This window comes from Malania oleifera, chromosome 7, assembly GCF_029873635.1.
Source record: "Malania oleifera isolate guangnan ecotype guangnan chromosome 7, ASM2987363v1, whole genome shotgun sequence".
NCBI classification, from domain to species: Eukaryota; Viridiplantae; Streptophyta; class Magnoliopsida; order Santalales; family Ximeniaceae; genus Malania; species Malania oleifera.
The window spans coordinates 83388631-83415242 of NC_080423.1; the positions used below are offsets into that span (position 1 = coordinate 83388631).

The following is a 26612-nucleotide window of genomic DNA, read 5'->3' on the forward strand; positions in this document are numbered from 1 at the left end:
TAATGCGAAGTAGAGATGGCGAAAAAAGATTCAGGTGATTACTGCCATCAACCTTGCTTCAGGCTGCCAAGGTCAGCGCTGGCTTACATCATCCATTACACTTACAAATTAGACGCATTTTAAAGCCAAATCATTCAATTAAGTAGACCATCAAAAGAATAAGGAAAGTATTAAATCACAAAATCATTCAAAGGAAGAAAAAGGCATACCGTAACATTTATCCACAATTTTTTTTTTGTAGAGGTTTCAAAAAGGTTACATGAACAATGAGCTTTCTTAAAAGTTAAACCATCTATTCTACTTGGGATTTTGGTCGGTAAGCTGGGATTATGATCCCAATTTTCTACCCAAAGTATCTACAAATGCAGTATCTGTAAGCTCTACATCATCAAGACTCACCTATTACAACTAGCCTTTCACCTACATGCTTCAAAGGAAGAAAAAAATAATTGCCTAATCTGTAAGCTCTACATCCTCGAAACAGTCACCAAGTACAGCTATCCTTTTTTATTACTTGCTTCAGACAAAATTCCGCTGCTTCTGTGTAATTTGAGGAATTAGAGTTGGCCCTCCAAGGAATCGATTTTTTTTCATCCATCATCAAAGAGCGGCAAGAACTCCCGGAGTCTTTGTTTTGTTGGAAAGAAAAAAGAAAAAAGACCATCTTTCCTCCAGTGGTTACCACAAGCAGAACAGCGTGTAAGGCATTATGCTTAAGGCGGGTGCTGCCAGACATCCTCGTGTCACCTGCATTCATACACCACTTCACAGTTGTCATCTTATTATTGCCAAGATGCTGAGAAGATCAAGCCACATTGAACTTCATTTTGGTGTTGCCACGCCAGTTGCTTTGTCATATGCTGTACTAAAGCGAAGACCAGAACCAATGTGCCTTGATGTTGGGCATACCCAGCAGAGGATGCTTGGACCCAGCACCTGAAGCAGTCAACAGAAGCCAATTCATGACATAAATAAACAAGAATGAAGTCCATACATATCACTGTTTCAAAAAATTAAAGGCTTAATCACACCCAGATCTGATCTTACAATATATAAATAAATAAATATATACATATATATATATATATATATAGAATGAAGTCCATACATGTCACTGTTTCAAAAACTTAAAGGCTTAACCGCACCGTCTTCATTCTATATATACATATATGCTAAAATGCATAAAACCTCCTTATACTAAAAGCTAATTGTAAAATACCTACCAAACTACAGCAATCACCATATAACCAGCCTCAAGAATTTATAATACTCAATATCCCCTTCCGTCCAATTAATGGTTAAAATTTTTAATGAAAAAATCCTCCAATTCCACCCTTATGCTCATATGGATGGACAAAGTTCACCTGCAAGGAAGATCATTCAAATGCCCACACAAAATGATGGATCGACAATTCTGTAGATGCTCAAATCAACAACTACATGAATCAACTGGTGCAGGAAAAATGGGTCCCCAATTTAATGGTCTAGTCTAACTGGTGGACCTGGCTTGCAGATCCATTACCATATCTACCTCTCCGCATAACAGACTTGACTATAATTGAGGCTGCCATGGCTGCACTTTGACACTGCCAGCCGCAGCTATTGTGCCATCAGCAACTGCAGCGACTCCTTTTATTTCCAATGGCACTCCTCTCTCACTGCCCTCTCCAAAATCACCCTCGGCAACAACTAAAACTTCTACATCAGCCCGGCTGATGGCTACAAGCTTCACATCTCCACAAAGGTCATCCAAAGGCACCAGAAAATACAGCTACAATTGCATGATTGACCAACATCCCAATGTGCCCAGCGGGAATGTAAATGAGTACATGGTTCTTGACTGTATGGCTTTAATTATTTTTTATAATTTTTTTCTTAACTCAATTAATAATTGGTCTAACTCCAAACTTTGAAGGTTATAATAGCCTTTTCAGTGATTATTGACGGTGTAACCTCTTTGAATAGTCGAAGGTGGTTATATGATGATTGTTTTAGTTTAGGAGGGTATTTTGCAACTAGCTTTTCCTATATACATGCATGCATACATACATAAATTAATATATAAATATATATATATATATATATACATGCCCAAGTCCAACAAAATTCTGAACAATCATATTGTTTTTCCTCTTAAGGGGTCAAAAAAGATGAGGAACAAAAGGTAACCACATCTAGCCACTTCAATTCAGTCAGGCAAAAAGGCTAACAGCAGATTTTGAACTAGGAAATACCAATACTCTGGAAGCCCCAAGTGTCAGAATCCGAAATGTATCAAATAACGACACATGCCTGAAATGTGTTAATTTATTCATCGTACACAGAGAGGAATGGACACATCAGGCATGATTGGGACAGTCAGGGACACCTCTTGGACCTAGATTGCTGTGTTTACTTCCCCCTCTAAATCTTTAATACTGTCATCATGTAGAAAGGGAACCCCACCCCAAAAAAATTAAAAAAATTAAAAATAAAAAAAATCAAGAGGTGGCCCTGCTACCTCGCACCGCCAAACCTCTCAAGCTTCCCTTACACCACCATATCAGCTACAACAAAAAGGAGTAGCTAGAGCAGTGGCAGGCCAAAGGGACAGCAGGACTGAGTTGCCAGAGGAAGACTTGACTTCTTCAGTTGAGCCATCTAGTATGTCGAGCTTCTATCATCACCCTCCTTCCCAGCCCCCCACTGCCAGGACAACAACCATCGCCCACCATCAGCCATGTGCAGTAGAACAGAGCCTTTTGGCTCTCTGCCTCACTGCCTCTCTATGTTCCTTTCGTTGCATTTTTTTTCTTTTGGGAACAATGTTATCAATGTATTTAATATTGACTATTCTCTAATATGAATTTAACCAATGAATGTATAGTTGTAGTTTATACATGGAATTCTTTGTAGAATGGGCATGAATGACCCTATATTTTAAATTAAAATTAGCTCAATATTTTTCATTCACAATAAAAAACCATACCAAAATATATATTTTTACATTAATTTATTATCCTAATTTTTTTCAAAATTTTCATATCACCATGTTGATATCATGTTGCATCCATGTGCATTTAGGGGATTTTTAACAAAATTAAGCATTATGAAAAAGTACAAGAATATATAGTTTTTAATTAAGGACATTTGGTAATAAAGTATTATAATGGCAACAATCTTATAAGTCTCGTTGAATTTAATAATAGGTAATGGACAGTAAGTGCAAAGTGAGGAACTGAAGAAAATTATATATATGCATTCCCATTTACCCTGCCAAACACCTTCCATACGCTATTAGTGCTCTTTTAGAGTAAAGTTGTAGACAACAAAATTATCTAGCATATCAAAACAAACTTGTCATACTAATCATGGAACACTTGATTCATCAATGTCTAAAATTGAAAGTTACTGGAAGGATAGAACAAATAATAAAAAATTTTGATTTATACTTATATTTTTGAACTAGCTTGTTTAACTAAGTGTTTTTTTTTTTTTTTTTTTTTTTTTTTTTAACTTTCTTCAGTTTTTTTTTTTTTTTGACTTGTTTAATTTTTGGTTACTTTCTTCATTCTCATATACCCTCCAACAGAATAAAAAATTTCACTATTTTTTAATTAAAAAAAATCAAGGATACAACAAACAAAAAATGTACAAATGTAGTGGGTCATAATTGGAGCCTGCCTAACTAATTGTGGCCAATGCTAAACACTGAATTAGCTATTGAATTTTATGAACCCAATTTAGAGCTTCATTGAACCCTTTAACAATGAAAAGTACAAAGTGTTTGAAAAACACCTGAGAATATGAACTCTCTTTTAAAAAGAACAAAAATTATGAAAAATACAATAACACAAATAAAATTAGTGAAAATGAAATGGAAGCTTGTTCACAATCTTAAAATTAAAAAGAAAATCCAACAAAATCCAAACAAACCTGAACATGGGTGCCAAATCCTGCAACACCAAAAACCCCAGCCTCTTCCCCCCACCCCCAGTGGAAAAACAAAGGCCCTAGCTCACTCAAACAAAATTAGCATGCCCAGAATCACCACCATTTTCAGGCAAGAATTGCGAAAAACAAATCGGAATTAAAACATGATCCCAACGGCAAACATAATACACTATGAAACACGGATTATCATCAATTGCTCCCTTATTTATGCACTTCGGCTTCTTCCCTTTTTCTTTTTTTTTATCTTTTTTCCACTGTTGTGTCGGGTTTTCCTCTCTTACTCCTCTCTCTCCTCAGCACCCTATTTGGAATTGAAAATAGGTTTTCAATGACCTTTTTGTTGCCTTCCAGTGAGAGACTGCAAAATCAACCGCTCATGGGAGAGAAATCACAGTTACACGAGCGTGAAAATGGCATTCAGGAACGATTTTGTTGCTGACTGAACCAAAGGATTTAAGAGATAATTTGGGGAAGTAAACAAATACTAGTCTCTTAATTTGGAACCCATGTGAACTGGTTCTATATAGAGCCCATTAAATGCAGACAAACGCTCCCTTAGTACAAGGCTGCTTAGAATTAGAATAATAGAATATGCCTAACCCAAGCCGGGCTTGTCTGCTTGGTTTGGAAAGCCTTTACAAATGTTTATCCCAAGGGATGATTTTAATGAAAAAATATATGTAGTGCCTTTTAAATTTTTTATGCTCAAATTATTGTTTTGAATTAAATACTATATAATTGGCTTGATTTCTTGAGTGGGCTTACTCATACACTAATTTATCAGTTGTTCTCCACAGGACAATTACGTTTGAAAATCTGGAAATAAGTGTCAAATAAGCTGACTCAATATATACAAGCAAGTTAAACCTGACTCAGATATTGATTTAGTCTTTTTCAATGTCAAAACTTTGTCACCTCTTAGTTTGAAAAGGGAGCATGCTAATAAGTAGAAACCATTGTTTAGACCTAATAAGTAATAACCATTGGTTATGAAATTGTACGCATTTGATGAATGCCTCCTTCACTTGCCATTCTTGATTAATAGAAAGACTTAGGTTTGTTTGATTGAAGGAATTACTTATTCTTTCAATTTGTTTCCCCTTGTTGAAACAACTCTTTTTTTTAGGGGTCAAAAGTAATGACGAATTTGAATCTTTTAAGCTTTCAACAGCCACCATACATTTTTGAGACGATTAATTTCAAAATTCCTTTTTACTTTTGCTATTAAGTTATTGTACTCGCCTATTTGGAAGGAATGGTTTTTGTAGAGGTTACTTGACGGTGGATTGATTAGGATGGAAATTTGATTTAATCTTTTAACAATATATTCTTTTGTATACACTGTGCTCATAGTAATGTAACTATGACTTTTTTTAGCATTAGTAGGATGTATTTATTCATGATTCTCATTAATGAAACCCTTTTTTTGTTATTCATAAATGTTGATACAATAGATAATTAAGCTGAAAATCAATGAAAGATGTAATAATACAAACATAGTAAATCTTAACAAATTTTTAATGTATATACTTTGGCTTCCCTTATTTGTGATTCCTGGATCCGCCACTAAGAGGAACCATAACCCATAGTCGTATCAACATCCTCCACATCCACAATCTTATCCTCCACAACCCCCATCTCCACACTATTATCCAAGCTATCCCTATGCCTATATATGCTTTCCCTACTTCCTTGCCTCTTCATGTCCACCCTCCACATATCCATACCCTAATCCACCACAACCAACCACAATTCCACAGAAGATATGAGTCAAGCCAATAATCAATTCTTCCCTGATTTCTTTCAAACTTCTCAGTATTCTCCCTCATTCCCACCACAATATCAAGATAAAACTAGAGATGGTCATAATATGGGTTCCTTTTATATTCATTTGAAGAAGTTGAAAGTGGCACCAGTAGTAGCTCTCATACTCAAAAGATGAGAGACATGAAAAGATATGAGGTCAAGCCAATAATCAATTCTTCCCTGATTTCAAACTTCTCAGTATTAATCTTCATTCCCACCACAATATCAAGATAAAACTAGAGATGGTCATAATATAGGCTCCTTTTATACTCATTTGAAGAAGTTGAAAGTGGCACTAGTAGTAGCTCTCATACTCAAAAGATGAGAGACATGAAAAGTTATGAGGATCCTCCATGTCATTTGTCATGGTGCAAGACTGAGGAGAGAGTGAGGGATTGAGAGTTGAGACAAGACAAGCTTCATGTTTTTATTTGATTGTCCCATGTTTTATGTGCTACTTGGTTTATGTTTATACATTTATGTACTTATGTGGCTGTAACACGAAATATAAAGCTAGAAGCATGCTTCAAAGTATGCAGCTATGAATGAAAAATAAACTACTTATGATGTTTCTCATCTCCCCCCACTCCCCACCTAAAATATAAAAAAGAAAAAGAAAAAAGACTTATTATGATGTTTTCTTTGTCATTATATTTATGGTTCTTACGTTTATAATTGAATATAGTTGTAAAAATTGACCTATATAGGGTCTTTCCCACCAAAGGCAACTTGAAAAACCATATAACATTCACCAGTTGCAAAATATGTTGCATGTATGTTGATTAAAATTTACTAAAATTCATCTAAAAAATTTGCATTTAAAGTTCTAGGGTCAAAACACATGAATGAGTGTTTTCTACAAGTTCACTAAATGCAAAAAATGAATTCACAAACGCAATAATTATTACATAACATCCATAATGGCTGCGACCTAAACCATTAATTGAAGGCCTAGGGCCATAACCAAATAGAAAATAAACATAGGGAATCCTTCTGTTAAGTCAATCCTTGATAAATGTTTTTTATGTCAAGTACAAGCATGGATTTGGCAAATGCCCAAACAGGGATAGGCAAGTCAATACCTAAGCATGAAGATGTACAAAGGAAAAGCTTATTCCTTTGTGATTAGGAGATTAATGTTAATGGAGCCCAAGCTGGAGGAAATAGAGGACCCCACAAAGTCACAACATTTTTTGAACTCGATGCAAAAATCTAGTATAACTATGATGTCATCCCAAATAGGAGGAAACAGAGGACCCCTCAATGTCACATTTTTTTGAACTTGATGCAAAATTTTAGCATATCTATGATGTCCTCATAGTAATGAAAGCAGAGAAAATATCATGTCCAAATACATGGATAAAGAGTTGCAATTACCTTTTGAGACGCATCCAATACCATACAAGATTGCTATATTAAGGTTATTTGTGAGATTAAGGTAATCAAGCAATGCTTAATTCCTTTCTCTTTTTCTATAGGAAAATATAAGGATGAGGTTCTATGTGATGCCATCATCGACACATGTCGCCTAGTATTGGATAGTCCTGCTGATCTGAATGCAGGACAAGGATAAAGAATTACCTATGGCTCTTTCTCACTTTAAGGTTACCAAAGCCCCTGGAAGGTCAGCATTTTTTGATCTTTTGAGTCCAGATGTGAAGCAAGTCCAGTGACTTGAGCTATTGTAGTGAAGTATCAGTAAACTGCGGAAACTAAGTTTCCAAGCACAGTATAGGCTTTGTTAGATGAGTTCCAGGAGATAATTTCAGATAAATTCAACACCATATCAAACTTGATCCGGCAGCCAGTCTTTCATTTACCTGCAGCCATCTCTCAAAGATCTCATTCAGAAAAGAAATATTGAGGACAACATAATCCCTCTGCAATGCACGTGCTTTTAACCTTGAAAAAAGAAGGTAAGTGATGAATGTGTGTGAATAGCATAATGTTCAACAAGATAACACTTAAGCACATGTTCCCATTTTGCATGTAGAAGACTAGTTAGTTATGTTGACAGGATCAGTGGTCTTCAAAAAAATAACTTTGTAGTGGCTACCACAAGATTTGCATCAGACATGGAGACAGAGGACAGCCTTCAAACCTAAGATCTATACAATTGGGTTGATCATGCCCTTAAACCTGCCGAAGAGCGCCATCATGATGAACCAGGTTCTTAAACTTTCAATTAGAAAATTTGTTATCCTTTATTTTGATGATATCTTGATTTAAAGTCATAGTGAAGATGATCATACCACTAGGGGCTGATACTAAAGAGAACTTGTTACATGGTAACATAAAGAAGTGTAGCTTCATGATATATAAGCTCCTCTTCGTGGGGTTTGTCTCCAGTGTCGTAGGAATTATTGTGGATGACAAAAATTTTCTTGCAACCAGATATTGGACCCATTTTTGAATTGTTAGTCATGTGCAAAGCTTCCATTGGCCCGCAAACTACTGCCACAAGTTCCCAACAAGGTCGAATAATAGCATGTTATAGTGAGTTGTGTGTAGCCAGCAAAAGCAAACCACATATGAGTTGGAGTTCTATGTAATTTCAAAAGCCATCAAACACTGGAGAAATATTTATTTCAAGAAGAGTTTGTACTCCACACGTGGATTTAGAGTACCTCAACAATCTGAATTTTGAGAAGGATCAGAGCTGGTTCATTTTCCTACTTGCAGCAATTAAATCTTATAATCAAGCATAAGTCAAGACAACTAAACAAAGGGACAGATGTGCTTTGTGTGGTGGTGGTCACCATGCACTCAAAAGAAGTAGGATTTCATTGATAGCATAAGTGCCAACCAGACTAGCCCATGAGATTAGTGATTTCGCAAGATGGATTTTTTGTTCCAGGTGGCAAGCTGTGCATTCCTCATGGCACTATAATTTTTTTTAGAAATACATTCTTTCATAAATTTAAATATTATAAACCTGAAAAATTGTCTGGTAAATATTCAAGACTATGAACATAACAAGTAGCTCATATGGTATAGCCCTCGTGCAATAAAGGGAATTAAGTGTTCAGCTGTTGCAATCATAAGTCAATCAAACTGTCTTATAATAAAAAAATAATTTCTTATAGAAAATAAAAGCAAAATAACAAGTAGCTCATATGGTATAGCCCCCGTGTGATAAAGGGAATTAAGTGTTCAACTGTTGCAATCATAAGTCAATCGGACCGTCTATAATAAAAAAAATAAATTCTTATAAAAGAGGAGCATAATTTTTTAACACAAATCAACTGAAAAACAACTATACAAAATGAACAACAATCAACTAAAAACTCTTACATTAGTTCCAACATCCAAGCCACTATTTGCTCCATCACAATCACCAATATCATCTCATCGTTAAAATCATCATCACTGACATTGTTATTATCATCAAATGCATTAGTGTATTAAATATCTACTTGCATCCTCAACCAAAATACTGATGTTCGAAGTTTGAAGTTTCAACCAGTTAACAAGCATCAAACTACTTTATGACTCAACGATTTTTGTAAATATTAAAGCACCTCCTAAGTTGGCCATTCCATACAACTTATACATGAAAAGCACCAAGCATGTAGTACAAGTACTTAGTACAACTTTGAAAATATATTGCGCAGTAGGAACTTATGACCTTACAACTATCTCACCAATCCCCCTAATTCTACCAATCTTACAATGATCCTGTCAATTTGCAATTCCATAGAGGATCAAGTTCAATTGGGTAAAGGAGGATCATGAGATCCTATGGATCACAGTTTTAATACCATGGATAAGAAGCAACTTTAGTGAAGGAACATTATTTCTTGGCTCAGTTGAAGCGAGGCATCACCAAGTACACCCAGAAGTGGGTTAACTTGTCAAACTTCATTGGGACAGTCCCAAAATACTGTTTTTGCATGCCGCTGCCTACGCATCATAACCTCGGCAAGATGCTTCAATGAAGCATGTATTGGGTCTTCTGCACACTAAACAAGGAATTGCTTTTACTTTTGGTTTGGTTGACACATGCTCGAAGATGGTGCACTTCCATAACATGTAAGGAAGACCTCAAATGTGTCGCATGTGGTCAGCTTATTCTTTGACCATACAATCCCTAAGTCAATAACATCTCATTGCAGTCAAAAATTTCTTCACCACTTGCGGGGGAACGAAGCAAATGCTCCAAACCGACCCGTGGTATAGCAATTTGTTCCATCTTCAAACCAACAGGTTGAATGTAGTGAGTCAAAACTCTTGGCAATATCATTTGATGCCTCTACAGTGACAGCCAAAATAGTGGGATCATAGCCTTCCTATAGCCAAGTTTGCCTATACCCTGGATCTTGATCCTTAAACAAAAATCCGAAGGTATAGTATTGCAGCAGAGCACGAAACTAAATGGTTCCAAAAAGTTTAATTCAAAACCTAATAGAAGCTCAAAAAGTCTGATGCAAAGTACAAAGAAGCTGCAGGACAAGCACCATCAAAGTCTTTGAAAAGGAAGATATAATGATGCCATTCCTTCAAAAATAGCAGGTACAACATGCACATGAATCCCCACCTAAAACCCAATTAAGAGGGCAAAAAACCAAAAACATAAAAAAGATCTTCCCAAAACAAAGATATATACGTCATAGTTGTTAGAATCTTTACGATTCCCAACCATTTGTATCAATTCCATACAAAATCAATTTAAATCTTACTAACAAATCTAAAAATAATTAAATCACTGCCGAATCTACAATTCACCTCATGAATATAACGAATTGATTTGAATCTATCAATCCACACAATTTTACATGTACCGTATCCTGGCAAACCCCAGTAGATTAAAACCCTTTTTTATTGCTTTTACTTTTACATGATTACCTTCCATTCCTTGTTGTCACGGGCTAAGCTTGTTCAGGGCATTATGCTTGCCTATGACCGCTTATCTCGTGTGTTTGGGATGGGTTTCCATCATGTAAATACTAGTGTAGGGTTATTTTCTAGTATTTCTTTCATTGTAAGCCAAATAAGGCAGTATGACTCCTCGGTCACTTTGATGTTTCCTAGTGCTAGAGTGAGAATGGCCTAGAAAGCTCTTTAGGGGAGGGTGAGTGTTCATCAATCATTGTAAAACTCACTAGCAATTGTCAACGTGCTTAGCCTACTTGCCTCCCTCGCTAAGTACAACATGTCAACGGAGGATTTGTTAATGAATTACGTTTGCTTCAATATTTACTGCTTGGTTGCCACGGCTTTCATGAATTGATTATAATTTCCGCTGCTATCTGATTGAATGTTAATGAAAGTGCTTCGTGGATGAATGTTGGTAAACAAAAGGCTGGCTAGTTAAGCAAGAGTGCTTTAGCTAGCGCCGCACGGCCCTTCACAACGGTGTGAAAAAGGCGGACCGTGACACTTGTCTATGCCAATATTGTGCTAAAAAAAGAGATGAAAATAGAACTTTAGGTTTTATGTTGCCTTGACAAAACCATTCTTCACTGTTGGAGTATAGAGTGTTGCCATTGAAAAGAAGGGTAGAACACTTATCAGCTAAGTCGGTAATCATGTTTCATTGTGAAGTTAAGATTCACAAATTAGTTTGTTTTTTAGTGGTTTGTTCAATTATTATCATTTTTTTAATGTTGATTATTTATTTTTTCTTTTCAACTCAAGAAAGAATATGCATGAAATAATATGTTTTTTAATTGTAGATAAACACCCAAAGTTCAGTTCTTTACAGTTTTTTCTTGATTCCTTCCCTTAAACAGTACAAAGTTCACTGTTTTTATGAATATTTCTTGACTGATTCCCCTGCTTTTCATTTGTTTAGGGAAAAAGCTTACACATGAAATATGATTTTTTTAAATTGTCAAAATTTAAGTATATTGTACTATTGTACTTTTTTTTTGTATTTTAATATATATATATATATATATGTCATTCAGAATTGATACTGAACCTTACAATTTGATTCGATTCTCAATTCTCAATTCCCAAAATTGAAATTTCAATTCACAATTTGAATCTTGATTTGACAACCATGATATGCCCATACTGAGATACTAATGAAAGCACAACTGACTTTTCCAATGGAACTCCAAGCATAGAGAGAGTAAAAGACATAGGAAGACCATCCACCCTAGAAGCACATCTATATCCCAACCCATAATTTCACCCCCATACACACCAAATGAAGACATTCCCTATTCTTCAAACCGCACATCCCAAATGCTCCTAAAAAGATTACTATCATCTAACTGAAGTTTAGTTTCCTATAAAAAGAAAAATTAGGAAACATATGCACAATAATCTCTCAGACTACCCTGCATTTGTTCACATTCCGAAGACCCCTCACTTCCAACTAAGGATCCTGATTAAAAACTATAATCTAGCCCCTTTTCCCCTGCCTTTCTTATCCCCTTAATTAATGGATGAATTCAGCTTTTGCAATCCTCTTCTAACTTTTTTTCTTTTCCCTCTCATGAGATTTGGGAGGCACCTCACCCTAACCTCTTGCCCCAAAGAATTTACTAATTTCAACCTCAAATCCTTTAGGAGTTCTTGAAGGTGGATCTTGATTGTCTCTCTCAACCTCCTATGGGCCAATGATCACTACTACGGATGTAAACAGGATTGATCTGGAGTGGGAGGGTCTATACAATCCCCACCCCCACCAAACTGTCCCGCCCCCTATCTATTGCCCAGAATCCATTTTGGGGCAGAACCACCACCCTATCCCCAAATCATTCAAAGCCCCACCACCCACTGGGATCCAAAGACTGCCCCTATATCCATTTGTGTCCAAACACATATTAGCTTTAAAAAAATGCCTACAAACTCAGCAAGTATGGGAGGAACTCAATTAAAGCCATTTCCCATGTCCAAACCATCAATCTATAAATTACCAATTCCCAACTATTAAAAATAACACCCACCAATTTTTTTTTTTCATTCCAAGTTGATGGAAAATATCAGTATTATATGAATTGTTATTGTTGATTTCAACTACACCTAGCTTGATGCAGCACGCATGGTGTAACGATCTGGGATCCAACTCCAGTGAGGTATTGTCCGCTTTAACCCACTAGTCTCACAGATTTGTCCTATAAAAAGTGTCTCACATAGTTGGAGCCCAAATCATCCTTATAAGTCCAAAATCTCTCTAGTACACATCCAATGTAGAACCATGACATGTTCTCTTGTCAATTCCCTAATGCCATCGTCGAAGTGGCTTATACCTCTGTGTAGGATCCACCTCTAATACCAAATGTAACGGCCTTGGGTCCAACTCTAGTTAGATATTATCCACTTTGACCCACTAGCCTCACGGATTTGTCCTATAAAAGGCGCCTCACATAGTTGAAGCTAAAATCATCCTTATAAGCCCCAAATATCCCTTATACACTTCCAATGTCGAACCGTGACACACAGCTTAAGATATGAGCCAAACCCAATCTGAATCTCATCTTATCATGTGAATCTAAATGTCTAAGAGAGCTCTCAAAGGCTCTGACCTAGGCTCCTCCTGCTACTGTGTAGGCAGAAAATGGCTAATGACAAACTCTATGGATTTGCAATCCTGTCGAATCTTATGGCCTGCACCGATGTGGCCATCCGCTGCCCAAGCTTGGTTGCTCCTCCCTCCTCACGACCCAGCCTCCCACCCCTCCCAAGCCCCATATTTTATTGATTGAACCCTAAAGATTTAAAGCTAGGAGTTGATTATTTTGAATCAATCCCATTTTTCCACTAATATATGTTATTCCGTTTTTGCCCCTTGCTTTTTCATTTGCGTCATTATTTGGCCTTGGCACAAGGTCATTACATATTTACACACACACATTATATACATAATACTTGTTTTATATCATATAAAAACATTCGGGGAAGGGCAAGGCGAGGCAGGGTGGATTGAAAATGGGGCAGTACTCAAGGTGGGCAGATAAGGGGCAGGAAAAGGCACCTCCCATTTATTGCCCTAAATCCGCCTCAGATCATTAAATATCCCCAACTATTGTCCCGAAATTTGTTTAAAAATTCTTCCCTGTTGTCCACTAACAATTCTCTATGGCAATGATTGAATCAAAAGTATATTAACCTGCCGGGGAAAAGCTAAAATGACTTCTCCAAAACTTGGGTCATAACAAAAAATTCCCCAGGAAAAGCCACAAGCAGATAAAGGATCCTTTGCAAATTGGTGAACTTGGGGGGGAAGGGACAAGGAGTGGAAGAAATGACAAGAATGATAAATGATTTTTCCCCATATACTAAGGCCCTTGTCGACTTCTCATCATCCTTCAAATGGCAAATGTCAACTTGAGCAACTTCAGGAGAACTACAATGACCAACACAATGCCCATCCTCTTCCCCTTTCTCACTAAAAATCTACATGCCTAAATCCAGGCTCATACTCACTCTAACTTTGAAGGTCAGGAATATCTTACAATTGTCTAAGCTAATCGATGAGCAAAACCTTCATCTTCCTTGAGAAAGCATCCCAAAATTTTCTTCAAAATCCAAAGCCAGAATTTCAGTGACCTGATTGTGTATACTACTAGGACTACCTAGCATCATAACAATGAAAACCCCAATTAATTCAAATTAATGTCTAAAACTGCCCTCCCAACTTTATATCATATTTCATACAAGCACTCCCCGTGGGGAGTACTGTTGAGGCCCATACCACCATCAGACATGACTACAGTATCTTCCCAAAACCCCTTTTCGACCTTCAAAGTCAACTGTGACAGTATATCATCAGTTGACTCAACCAGTGGCTGTCAAGTATCGCTTCAAAAGCAGTCGCCCTTATCTGCGCTTTCTTCTTTCAATGACTGAGGATATGGCTCAAGTAATCTCTCGCACATTCCAATTGTCTCTTCACCTCTATTCTCTCGTGCACAAATAAAGGAATTGTCTTAGGTAAGAGAAACAATTGTGGGCTTGTTATTTCTTACTTTCCTCACCCACACCTTTGCAGCCCACGAATCTAAACCATAAATTTGAAAAGCAGAGCTAGCTAAAAGTCCATCCAGCCCAAATTTAGTAGCCACAGTAGCATCAAGCCTAGTTCAAACAACAACAACAAGCCATAAGCCCCACTAGATGGGGTCAGCTACACACCAATTCACACAATCAAGGGCAATTTCCTCAGCTAAATCAAGAGCTATTAAATCCTTCCTCACTCTCTCATTCCATGTCATTTAGTTCTACCCCTACCTCTTCTACTAGTAACAATAACCACCTCACTCCTCATTTGCACACTATTTGGTCTATATTTCAAATGCTCAAACCATCCAAGTCACCCTTCCATTATCTTAAATTTTGCTAGGGTTATGCCTAACTTATTGCAAATATATTTGCGCCTTAATTTATCCTTTAATGTCATACCACTCATCCACCTTAGCATTTGCATTTCTGCAATTTTAACTTTTTGGATGTGCTGTTTCTTAGTTACCAAACATGCTAATCCACATAGCACGGATGGTCTTATAGCCATCCTATAGAACTTTCCTTTTAATTTTAAACGTATTCTACAACCACACAGCACACCCGAAGGACTCCTCATCTCACTCAACCTGCATTATCTATATACATTACATCCTCTTCAATTTCTCCTTCCACTTGCATAATAGATCCAAGGCAAAGAAATATACTAGTGCTATTAATTTCTTGATTATCAAGTTTAATCTTTATCTCCAATATCCTCCTTATGTAGCTAAAATTACATTTCGTATATTCTGTCTGATTTTTACCATTCCTAAAACCTCCAAAGCACAAAAATGTTCTCCATAGTTCTAACTTAGAGTCTACTCCACTCCTACTTTCATCAATAAAATCAATAACATCTGAAAACATGTACCACAGGATCTCGTTTTGGATATTCCTAAAGAGTTCATCAATCACTAAAGCCAAAAGATATGGTTCAAAGTAGAACCTTGATGTAGACCTATTGTAATTTGGAATTTTCTAGGATCCCCTCTTGTAGTCGTCACACTGGTTGATACTCTACCATATATATCCTTGTGACATTAGTATATCAAAAAGATACTCCTTTTTCTCAAAACAACCAAAGAACTTCCCTATGTATTTTGTCATGGGATATCTCTAGGTCAATAGAACCAAAGAAATTCCTTAGACACTATATCATCAAGCCCAGTTCCCTTAGGCACAAATGTATCAGTATAGTCAAGCCCATTTCCTCTTGGCTCAAAGGATCCCAAATACCCATTACGCGGTTAAAGCTTGATTACGCGTCAAAGATGCGTAATTAGGCGTTTTAATTCATGCATTAAGGATTATATTTTTAATTAAATGCCTAATTACTCTCAATATTTCAACATTGTGTTCTATTTATAATATTTAAAATTGAGTAATTTATGAATTTTTTACATTTTTTTTATTGCAGGGCAATTATTGGAAGCTAAAAACCGACCGTACTCCATAATCTGGGCGTAACTTTCTCGTCCGAACTCTGATCAAGATGATTCAAAATTCTGGGAAAAGCTGAGGGAGTGCTCTACGACTTTCATGTTTTGAGCTTTGAGAGATACGGGCTTTAGGAAGGTCAAAATTCCCTTTGTTCTGGGAAAAAAAAAAAAAAGAAGAAGAAACAAGAATAGAAAAAAAAAGGGGGGGGGGGGGGAACATTTGATGTGACCACATGCTGCAAGCACATGCGTGAAGAAAAGAAAGAAGAAAGAGGCGCTGGAGGCTCACTTTTGGGGGGCTGAATTGTAAAAAAGGGGGATTTATTTGCTTGCCTTTGAAAAGTCAAAGGAAGAAGACTTAGTTCATTAGGGCTTAGGTAGGGCCTTTTTTAGTTTTTTCTTTAGCTCTTTTGGGAGGCAGCAAAAGGGGGCGGCAGCAAGGTCTTCTTGCTGGGAGTTCCTGCGCCACACAGGGAAGCATTCTCCCTTGGGGAACCCGAGCAGCTCACAGCCTCTCTCTCTCTCTCTCTCCCTCTCTTGTTATTTTACTATTTAGTTTATTTTAATGCCATTTAAATACTGAGTTTGTAGTTTATTTTTATTTAATCCAGCACTGAAGTTTGTTTTTTTTTTAGCATTCATTTGGGATTTATTTTAGTTAAACCTTGTTGAGTTAATCATTTTTATTGAAGCTATTAATGGGAATTATTGTCGCTTGAGTTATTTTTGAGTTGAGTTACTTTATTTGTGTCGGTTACTTTTATTTAAAGTTCCCCTTATTGTCATTTAATTGCTTTATTTCACTTTAATGTCATTTTTAAATATATTGTTGGAACTTTGTTGTTTATTACTTCACTTTAATGTCATTATATCTTATGGGAATTCTTTAGTGGTTTAAGTTTAGTTATGTTTATTTAAGATTTTGTTGAGCTTATTTGTTGTTTAGTTTAGTTTAGTTTACTTTCACTTAGTTGAGTCATTATTAAATTCAGCTTATTTTTAGATGTTACTGGATTTTTTTTTTTATTTACATTATTAAGGTGTTGAATTTGTTTAAAATTGTTAAGTTTAGTTTGCCCTTATTTGATACTGATTAATGAGGTTCTTGTTTTTGGTTTATTATGTGAAGTGTTTAATTAGTGAGTTGTTTGGTTAGTTTATGCATGTTAGGTTCGTAGTTTAGATTTCGCTTGTTTTAATTCCGTCATAAATATTTCAAAACCCCAAAGAAACCGAATATGAACAATGTTCAGTAAAATTGTTTTCTTATTTTCTTTTTTTATTTCACGCTAGTTTAAAACTAATCTGCATTCTCTGAGGGGACGATCTGGCTTGTTTGGGCTAATAATTACACGACGTAACTCCTATACTTGGGATAGCCATAGTGCTACTCATTTTTAGAAGTGAGTCAAAGCTCATACGAATCAACAAGCTAGGATATCAAATAAAATGCATTCCTAAATCTTCTATATTGCTAAGCATGCAATATCTTGTTTAACTAAAGAGTCTCACAATTAGCAAACATTTTATGTTGAATTAAGGGTCTAATAAATTTTTGTGTCAAGTGTATTATAATTTCTCTACTGATTTTTTTTATGTTTCCTCTAAGGTGGTGTTTGGTAATTGGAAATCAGCTCTAGAATTCAAAATCAAAATTGTTGATTCCCATTTCTAATGGTTTTTAGTGATAATTTCATTCTGATTCCCATTCCATGCAGGAAAGGGATTCCTCCTTTTGCGTACATTTTGATTTTTGACTTACTCTAGAATCAAATCCTGATTCCTGGAAACACAGTATTTATTATAATATGATAATTTATATTAAGATAATATAATATATGTTACATAAATTTAAAAATAATATTAATATTATGACATCATTATTGATAATTTAACATATATATTATAATATAAATATTAAATCACCATTATTAATAATTTTATTATATATATAATTTTATGACATAAAAAATTAGAAAAATATTAAATGTCAAATATTATGATATACTTGTGATATGATTGTTTAATCTAAAAAATAAATAAAATAAAAATTCAATGTTTATTATGTAAATATATATAACAGTAAAATTTAATAATAATAGTGTAAATATATATATATATATATATATATTACTATTGTATATTACATATACATAGGCACATATATATTATAACGTAATATTATATATAATATAATAACATATATACTGCATAAATATAAAAAATAATGTTAATATAATACAATATAAAATAATATATCACATAAGTCTAAAAAATAATATCAATATTATAACATCATTAAATATAAATATATAATAATATTTTTAAAAATAAATTTTTTTAAATGTAATTATTAATATTTATACTATATATAATAATATTATAACCCATAAAAAGTAATAGAAATAGTGTTAAATTATAGAATACTATGATATAACTTTGGTAATTATTATTTATAACCTTAAAATAATATAAAATATTAAGTATTAATATCATTAATAAAAATATATAATAATAAATTTTAATGACGATATAATATATAAAAAAAGAATAAAATACTGTTGTGTAATAAATATAATGTATGGTGGTTGTTTTATTATATTATTATTTTATATTAAATAATAAATTAAGTTATGGTGTTATAATATATGATATTTTTATTTATATTTAATAAATTAGATATTAAAAAATAATACTAATAAAATATAATAAAAAATATAATATTTATAATATAGTTTGATATAATATATAAAAAAGAGTAAACTACTATTGTGTAATAAAATATAATGCTATGGTGGTTATTTTATTATATTATGATTTTAAGTTAATTAATAAATTATGTTATGGTGTTATAAAGTATGAGATTTTTTTACATTTAATAAATTACATATTTAAAAAAAATACTTATAAAATATACGAGAAAATATAATATTAATAATATAGTTAAAACAAAATAATAATAATAAAAATATAATCAAATATAATATGCAAAGTATAATCAAGTGCATAATTATCAAAATGATTTTATTGTAAAAAATATATTTATTATATAGCTTAATAAAATAATAGTATGTAATAATTACATATTTATAATTCAATCATTCAATATTAAATTAATTAAATAAATTTTTTATACTATAATGACATAATTGATAAATTAGACTCATTTCCAATTCCTATGTTTATATAAACCAAACAGTATAATACAATTTCGATTCCGATTCCTTGCCAAATCAAACAAGAGAGAAATATGACATTCCATTTCCAATTCCAGTGAATATCGATTCCAATTCCAATTCCAATTCCAATTTCAGCTATGAACCAAATGCTACCTAAGATGGAAGCTGTTCAAACTGAAGAAAGTAAGTTTGAACTCATTGTGGACAATGATGGAAGCAAAGAACAGCATTCACTCTCTTGCTTGTAGCTGCAAAAATTTCTGGAGCTTTCAAATATGGGACACCCTCAATGTCCAAAAAATCAAAGTGTGCCGTTAATAAACAGATCAAGCTCCTATGAGCTATTTTTTTTGTTCCTCATTTCAAATTTCAACTCTAGTATCTTGAGAGCTATTTTTTGAGTGAATAATACCATCCCTAAGTGCGTGTGTGTGTGTGTGTGTGTGTTTTCTGTGAAGTTTGCAAAGATGCACCTCTCGCATGACGGTAGGTTGAGTAGCTTGTAACTGACAGAAGCAATCAAGCATCACATAAGCTTGTGAACAAGTGCACCATTCAAGTAGATAGTGAGGAGCCCAAGCAAGCTCTTGAGGAGTGGAGAGGTAGTTCAGGATTGGACCAAACACTATAAAAATCTATTTTTCTTCCTCCTAATCTCTCTTTACTTCGATTATCTGCTTATGTGTGATTGAATTGATTGCTTTCACACACACCCCTTAAAGGCTTGCTCATCCTTGATGACAGCATTAAAAAAAAAGTCCTTTCTCACACATTGTTTACAAACTGAACACATATTCGTGACTGTAAACCCTCTCACAGATTCCTAAACAAAAAGGCAACCTTTGAAGGAGCTTCCGTCCTCCAAATGTGAATCCAAGGGGAGTTGTTGCCATTAAGTTGTTTTATCTTCTTTGCTTGCCATGTTAAATAATTGTAGGGTATCCTCAAAAGATGATAGTTGATCCTCGTTGTTGGATCCTTTGTGTGTTTATTCTTGTAAATCTTTCTATAATTCTTGTTTGGTACCAATTTCTCCTTTCCATACTACAAAGTTATTGGGAAGGTCAAAATCCCCCCAAAAATCAAAGCATTTTTTTGATTGGTTATGCTTAATAGGTTAAATACTAATGACTTGCTGCAGATTAAGAGACCTCTAAAGGCTCTCTCTCCAAATATATGCATACTTTGTTTTGATTGTTCAAAATTTGTTTCACATCTTTTCTTGCATCGTGATTTTGCATGGAAGGATTGGGCCAAGTTATTCAATTATTTTGGAGAAAGCTTGGCTTGCCCAAGGTCAGTGGAATTTTTGGCAATATCTTTTGTTGAGTTTCATAGAAAGAAGGAAGGAACTGCATTAAGAATTTGGGCTTTATTTGCAGTGTTTTGGAGTTTTTGGAAGGAGTGAAACTTGTGTACATAATCAGGGAAGGAGTTATCATATTTGCTGGTGTGGGGAAAAGGTTCATTTTATGGCTTCTTTATGGTGTGGGGGCAATGGAAACTTCAAGGGGATGTGTCAGATGTTCAGCGTAATTGGCATTCTCTTCTTAGTGTGTGCTGATTATCTTTTGCTGCCTTTTACATTTTGTGTATTATCTTTTCTTTTTCTGTTTTTATCTGGGTATTCTCAAATTTCGTTAAGGAGATGTCTTCTCTCGTGATTGTACATTCTTTCTCATCTAATAAATTTCTTCTTCTATCGAAAAACAAAAAAAGAACTGCTGTTCATCACCCTTCTCTCCTCTTATCACTCCCTTTCTCTCTCAGCAGCAATCCTATGTTGCACGAAGCTGGGTTAGTACTTATGGTGGAGAAGGGAAAGGTTGCAAATCAATGAATTAATCAACCATTTGGATGTGTGCTTGCTTCTCAATTGGTGGTGATAGACTAGACAAGTTCTCAGAGGTTTAAAAATATTTGGCCATTTCCATTACAGTTGAGAGCTCATCAAAAGTTCCTTGAAGTGGGTATTTGCCTAGAGGGGAAGAGCCAAGCGATCTTTCTTCCTGCAGGATCAAATTGGGAAGAGTGGAGGAAGTTTAATGACATTATTGAATCTGTTGGCAGGTATGAATGCGTCAGATTCCCTTAGCATTGGTAAGCATCAGGTTTACGATGGTGAGAAGTGGGTTGATCTATTGAAACAGAGTTTGAAAGTAACGGAAAAGGTGGAATCATAGTAAGAGGGGCAACATTATATCAAAGAGAAACCAAGATCTGGTCAGCACTCAGTGCCAGTGGCTAGGATATTTCTGTTATAGAGGCACAGAGGTGAAGATTCTGGGCTCTTGAGCCTAAATTCTCATTTGAAATGAACAGGACCACCATTAGTCTTGTTCTCGACCTGGGCCAATTGCTTTCTCAGGAACATCTTATGGTTCTAACTGTGTAGGTTGGTCAGGGCCTAAACTCAATAAGGTCCAATTCACTAACAGAGTTTTTAAAGATCTTGTAGTGGACCAAGATGGGCAGGCTCAGGCTACTCAGCCCACTGCACTTAGAGAAGGTCAGCTTAAATTTCTTCCTCAAAAGTTGTAATTCCGTCGGAGCTGGCCTACTGCCTTAAGGCTGAGAGGACTACACAAGACTCTTCTAAACTTAATCATACTGTTGGTAATGTTAAAGTAGAGATGTGAAAGGTTAATGTTTATGAGGAATATGGATGAGATCATAAAACTGATTGCAATAGTGATGCTCTGGTTCTGCTAGAGGAAGAGCCTGCTGAAGATGAGCATAAAATGGGTAACAATCAGAGATCTGATTAACCTGCAAAACAGATGAAGATGCATGCTGCTGCCGGCTGTGAAACTCGGTGATGGAAGCAACACTAACAGAACTTCAATGAAAAAAACAAAAACAAGAACAAAAAAAAACAAAAAAATCCTGCACCTTCACCTGTTAAGGTGGTATCTTCAGGGAGAGGATCTTGAGAACCAACAAGTGGAGGATGATGCTCAGAATGTGAAGGGTCTGGCAAGGATGGAATTCTACTAAGGCTCAGGACAGTTGGGGATTGAGAACCTTCATACAGAATCATACATTAAAAAATTTCTGAAGAAAAATGGGAATGTTACTTTTCAGTCTTGTGGACAGTCCAATGGAATCTAAGAGGGGTTCTGGGGAGAAGAATTGAGAGGGTGGATTTTGTATGGGCAAAAAAGAAACGGTGCAATGAATTGGAATAGGAGAGTGACTTTGGCACTGATTTAGGGTGTGGCAGTGCTTTATTACTGTATGATACTTTGTAAATGCCTAGTGATAATTACCCAGATCAAGAACAGGAGGAGGCTTGGGTCTCAATGGGAATGGTACTCTGCCACTCTCGATTTTCAGAAAGGAGGTTAGCGTCAAGGATGTTGCTTCACAATATATCATGGATAACATGGTTTTGGGGTTGAATACTCCAGGGAAGCAGGAAATTAGGTTTCATAGAGGTAACAGTACGGTGAAAAAAAGTCAAAAAAAATTAGCTAGTTTAAAGTGTTCAATTACTTATGATAGGAAAGGATAGAGAAAAAAGACTTTTGAATTAGTTAGTTTAGGTTTTTCTTTTCATCTTTTTTATTCTTACTTTTAGTTCACAGACCCCTAGTCCTCAGTTTGTACTTTCTTTCATCTATCATTCATTAACTTTCATTTGAGATAAAAAAACGCAATTAAAATAGTCTATGATGCCTATGTTTAGCAGGAGCCAGCCAAATCTTACCCCAGTCCTCAGTTTGTACTTTCTTTCATCTCATCATTCATAAACTTTCTTCTGAGATAAAAAATGCAATTAAAATAATCTATGACGCCTATGTTTAGCAGGAGCCAGCCAAATCTTCTCTATAATTATAAAGCTGTGAGTTTATATACACCTTTTAAAAGAAGGAAGAACCAAACCCCAATTCAGAAAAAACTAAATTTTTCTGACATCACAGTTTTAGTTGTCAGCAGATAACAATAATTGCAACCAGCTGGCAGCTAGCGTTCGACCAAATACAGTAGAGGTATTCAAAAGGGAAAAATGATGCAGCTGACAAAAAGCTATAAACTTAAAGAAAGTCACGTGCTTATATCCTACAAGTCCAAATAGAGAGAAAAAATGGAGGGAATATATATGTCTAACCGTAGTCAAATTCTCATAGGCACCAAGATCATAGGGATGCTTATAGACAGTCCCTCCTTTCTCTGCAAGCCACATAGCTCTAACTCCTTCATGGTACTGCCAAATAAAGCCAAAGAAAACATTTATCAAGACTAACAAAGCATATATGTCCCCAAGAACTAGAAAATAGAGAAAAAAATAAAATAAAATATAAATTTTTAAAAACCTCAATTGTAGTCTTGTTTCGCAAAATGAAGTAGATATGCCAACCTAAGAGAACGCTAAGTGCCACAGACAATGGGACAAGCAACAACCCAGATACCACCTGAGAACAGAAGCTGACAAATAAACCAACTGATATGCTAGATTCTTATTTAACCAGATCAAAATGCTAGTAGTATTACATATACAGTTCTGGAAAAGCCTCCACTTTGCTGGCCATCCTCTTTAGCAATGTTAGTTAGACTACCCACAAGCAAAACCTAAAAATTTAAACCCAAAAAATGAAGTTATCATCCACAGCTTTCTCCATTTCATCACTACCCGTGAACTGCTTTCAGCTCATACCCCAGAAGCAAAGACTAGAAAGAATCACAAGTACAAGGATTCATTTCCACAAGACAAAAAAAAATATCTAAATGAATAACTACATCCAAATTGAGCACAAACAACCAACAGTGGCAGAACCAAAACCACTGGGGTGCAGTAGCTAATCATGTTGACACAAAAAGAATAAATAAATGCTTAGAACGTACCAGGGCATAGAGGCATGCAATTACAGCATACAAAATGAAGACGAAGAACATCTTATAGTTTGCATGACCCACACAATTATTTATCCAGATGCAATGGTGGTCCTTAAAATCAAGAAGCAGCACTTTAAGATATTATCCAGCACAGTTGAGATAACGCATGAACAATAACAGGGATCATGCATACCATTCTCAAAACACATCTTTTGCAGACACGGCAGTGATGTGCACGGGGAGGCTTATAGTGGGAACACTTTTGGCAATATCTCAAGTCCCCACCCTGCAAAACATTTCACACAAAAATTATTTCTTGAAATCCTGAAACTAAAGGTGACCAAATTTTAAGAACAATTTCAAGCTTTTCACATATTCCAAATTTTTGTGAACGATCAGTGTGGTCAGGTCTAGCAATTTAGGCACGTCTTCAGATTTTCCAGAAGCCTAATACCATGAACTTGAATCACAAAAATTCATCAATGAAAATGACAATGGTCCAGCTGTGCAGAAGGAGGTACCTCCCCAGGTGGTATTACCACTCCCCATGGAACTTAAAACCAATTCTGTAAGAAGCATGGGCTGTAAATCAAAATCCAAATCCAAAAGCAGACAAATGGACAATTCCATTAGACAGTTTAGAATACGGGCAGCATACTATTACAGAACATGGATCATTATAAACATAACAATCATCCTAAAACCCTCCTCCTCCCACCCAAGTTATTAAGACCATAAGAAACAGAAAATCAAACAAGATATACAAATGACATGATATCACCAGCTGAAAATAGTCACTTACAACAGGAGTAAAAATAATTTCTACATCTCATTGACAACAGAAACACAATCTTATTGAACACACAGCTTCCTAAGAATGTAACCTCCCCAATATGTTAGACACTAATTATATAAGATCCCTTCTGCATATAAAGTTGCTTGTGTTTGTTAGTGCACCTTAGATTTGGTGCATTTCGACCCCAATATGTCAAGTCATTGCATACTTAAAGTCATTCAGGCAGATAATCACCCACACCTCACACCATTTTCATCAAATTTTCATTTTCTTTACGCAACCATCTACCAAGATTGTTACGTACAATCACCAAACAGACTAATAAAAAATCAAATCGACAATAACCAAGAAACTTGTTTACAAACAGCAAGAAAGTGCCGAACGTGCATACCCTCTCCAATGTAGAATTTATCACAGAGAAATCATAAAAGATCACAGTGAATGGCCACATAAAGCAAATCCTTGCATTTAACAAACACCAAATATTGAATTATTAGCAAATCTAAAGAAAAGATTCTTGGACAGGCAAAATCAACAAGTAGGTCATGCAAGATTACACACAAAAAAAAAAAAAAATCACAGACAGCGTGACTTTCCAAAACAGTAAACAACGAAAAACCCTAAAATGCCTAAACAGCCATAAAAAATGGGAGATACATAGGGAACCTATGCATACCTTGCGCTTGATCTCGTGGATCGGATTATCCGTGTCCTCGACGTCCGGCAAGAAAGTCCGAGGGACACGCCCGGGATCAGTGAATATGGCGAGAGTATAATTGAAGACGCACGCGAAGGCGAGGGCGGTGAAGGCGGTTGCGTTCATGATTCCCGGGGAGGTCATCAGACCGAACCACGCGTCAATAAAGATGAAGACGGTGCAGAAGTATATGTAAGCAATCGCGGAGACAACGACGACGACGGGGAAGGAGACGGAGCAGCTCCGCTTCATTTTCGCGTCGCTCCGCCGCCAGAAAATGATACCACGGCTTCACCGGCGCATCTGCCGAGTGTCCAAGAGAAGGAAAAGGAGGTGACTTTCCATGCCGCCCGAGGACTTGCAATCTAGCTGGTGCGGTTGTTTGGCGATTTACGTAAATGCCCTTCAAGTCTTCCCGTTCTTTCCTCTTAACTTCACGGGCTACCTAATAAATTTTTTTAATCGAGAGGAAATCCAATAGGACAAATGATTAACAGTTAAGTCTTTTAAATCTTTTCAAATGTACTTCAAAAAACTAATTCTTCAAAATCTAATAAGTTAAAAAGCAAAGTAAATCATAAAAATATCTAAATGATCACTTATATTATGTTATGGAGTCAAATTTGCACAAAATTTTCTAATATTTAGGGCATGTTTGGATCAAATTATTCTCTTGAGTAATTTTTATTAAAAAACATAATTACTATTTTTCTAAAATAATTGAAAGATGGGTCACAGTACTTTAAAAAATAATAAAAGCACTTTATTACTTTTTTTATATACAATGAAATAACAAATTTGCTTCGTTTATCTTTTTAGTATTTTCACATGTAGAGTGAAAATCAAAAGATAAAAGTACTACTACTATCAAAAGTCAAAATTAAAGTTGCTTAAGACTCGACTATCCAACAAATTAATAAACCTATGCTATTATGGCTTGCATTTTAACATGTGACTAAGGAAGGAAACTC

At 35.3% G+C, this 26612-nt stretch overlaps 1 protein-coding gene across 3 annotated transcripts; it reads right to left on the minus strand.

The window, feature by feature from the left end:
- Positions 1–192: 192 nt before the first annotated feature.
- On the minus strand, positions 193–26071 carry LOC131160313 (probable protein S-acyltransferase 16). Of its 3 annotated transcripts, XR_009138006.1 has the most exons (8): positions 25621–26053; positions 24342–24434; positions 24158–24259; positions 23807–23884; positions 23629–23727; positions 23424–23519; positions 9034–9108; positions 816–936 (listed from the first exon to the last, which is right to left on the minus strand). XR_009138006.1 is itself a non-coding variant. In XM_058115871.1 (7 exons), the coding sequence occupies exons 1-7, from the start codon at positions 25891–25893 to the stop codon at positions 823–825; spliced, it is 855 nt and encodes a 284-aa protein (XP_057971854.1). In that variant the 5' UTR covers positions 25894–26071; the 3' UTR covers positions 193–822. The 3 variants fall into 3 exon arrangements, 2 of the variants coding, with proteins under 2 accessions (XP_057971854.1, XP_057971856.1); XM_058115871.1 differs by lacking the exon at positions 9034–9108 and having other exon boundaries at positions 193–936; positions 25621–26071; XM_058115873.1 differs by lacking the exons at positions 9034–9108; positions 24158–24259 and having other exon boundaries at positions 193–936.
- Between the last annotated feature and the right edge of the window lie 541 nt (positions 26072–26612).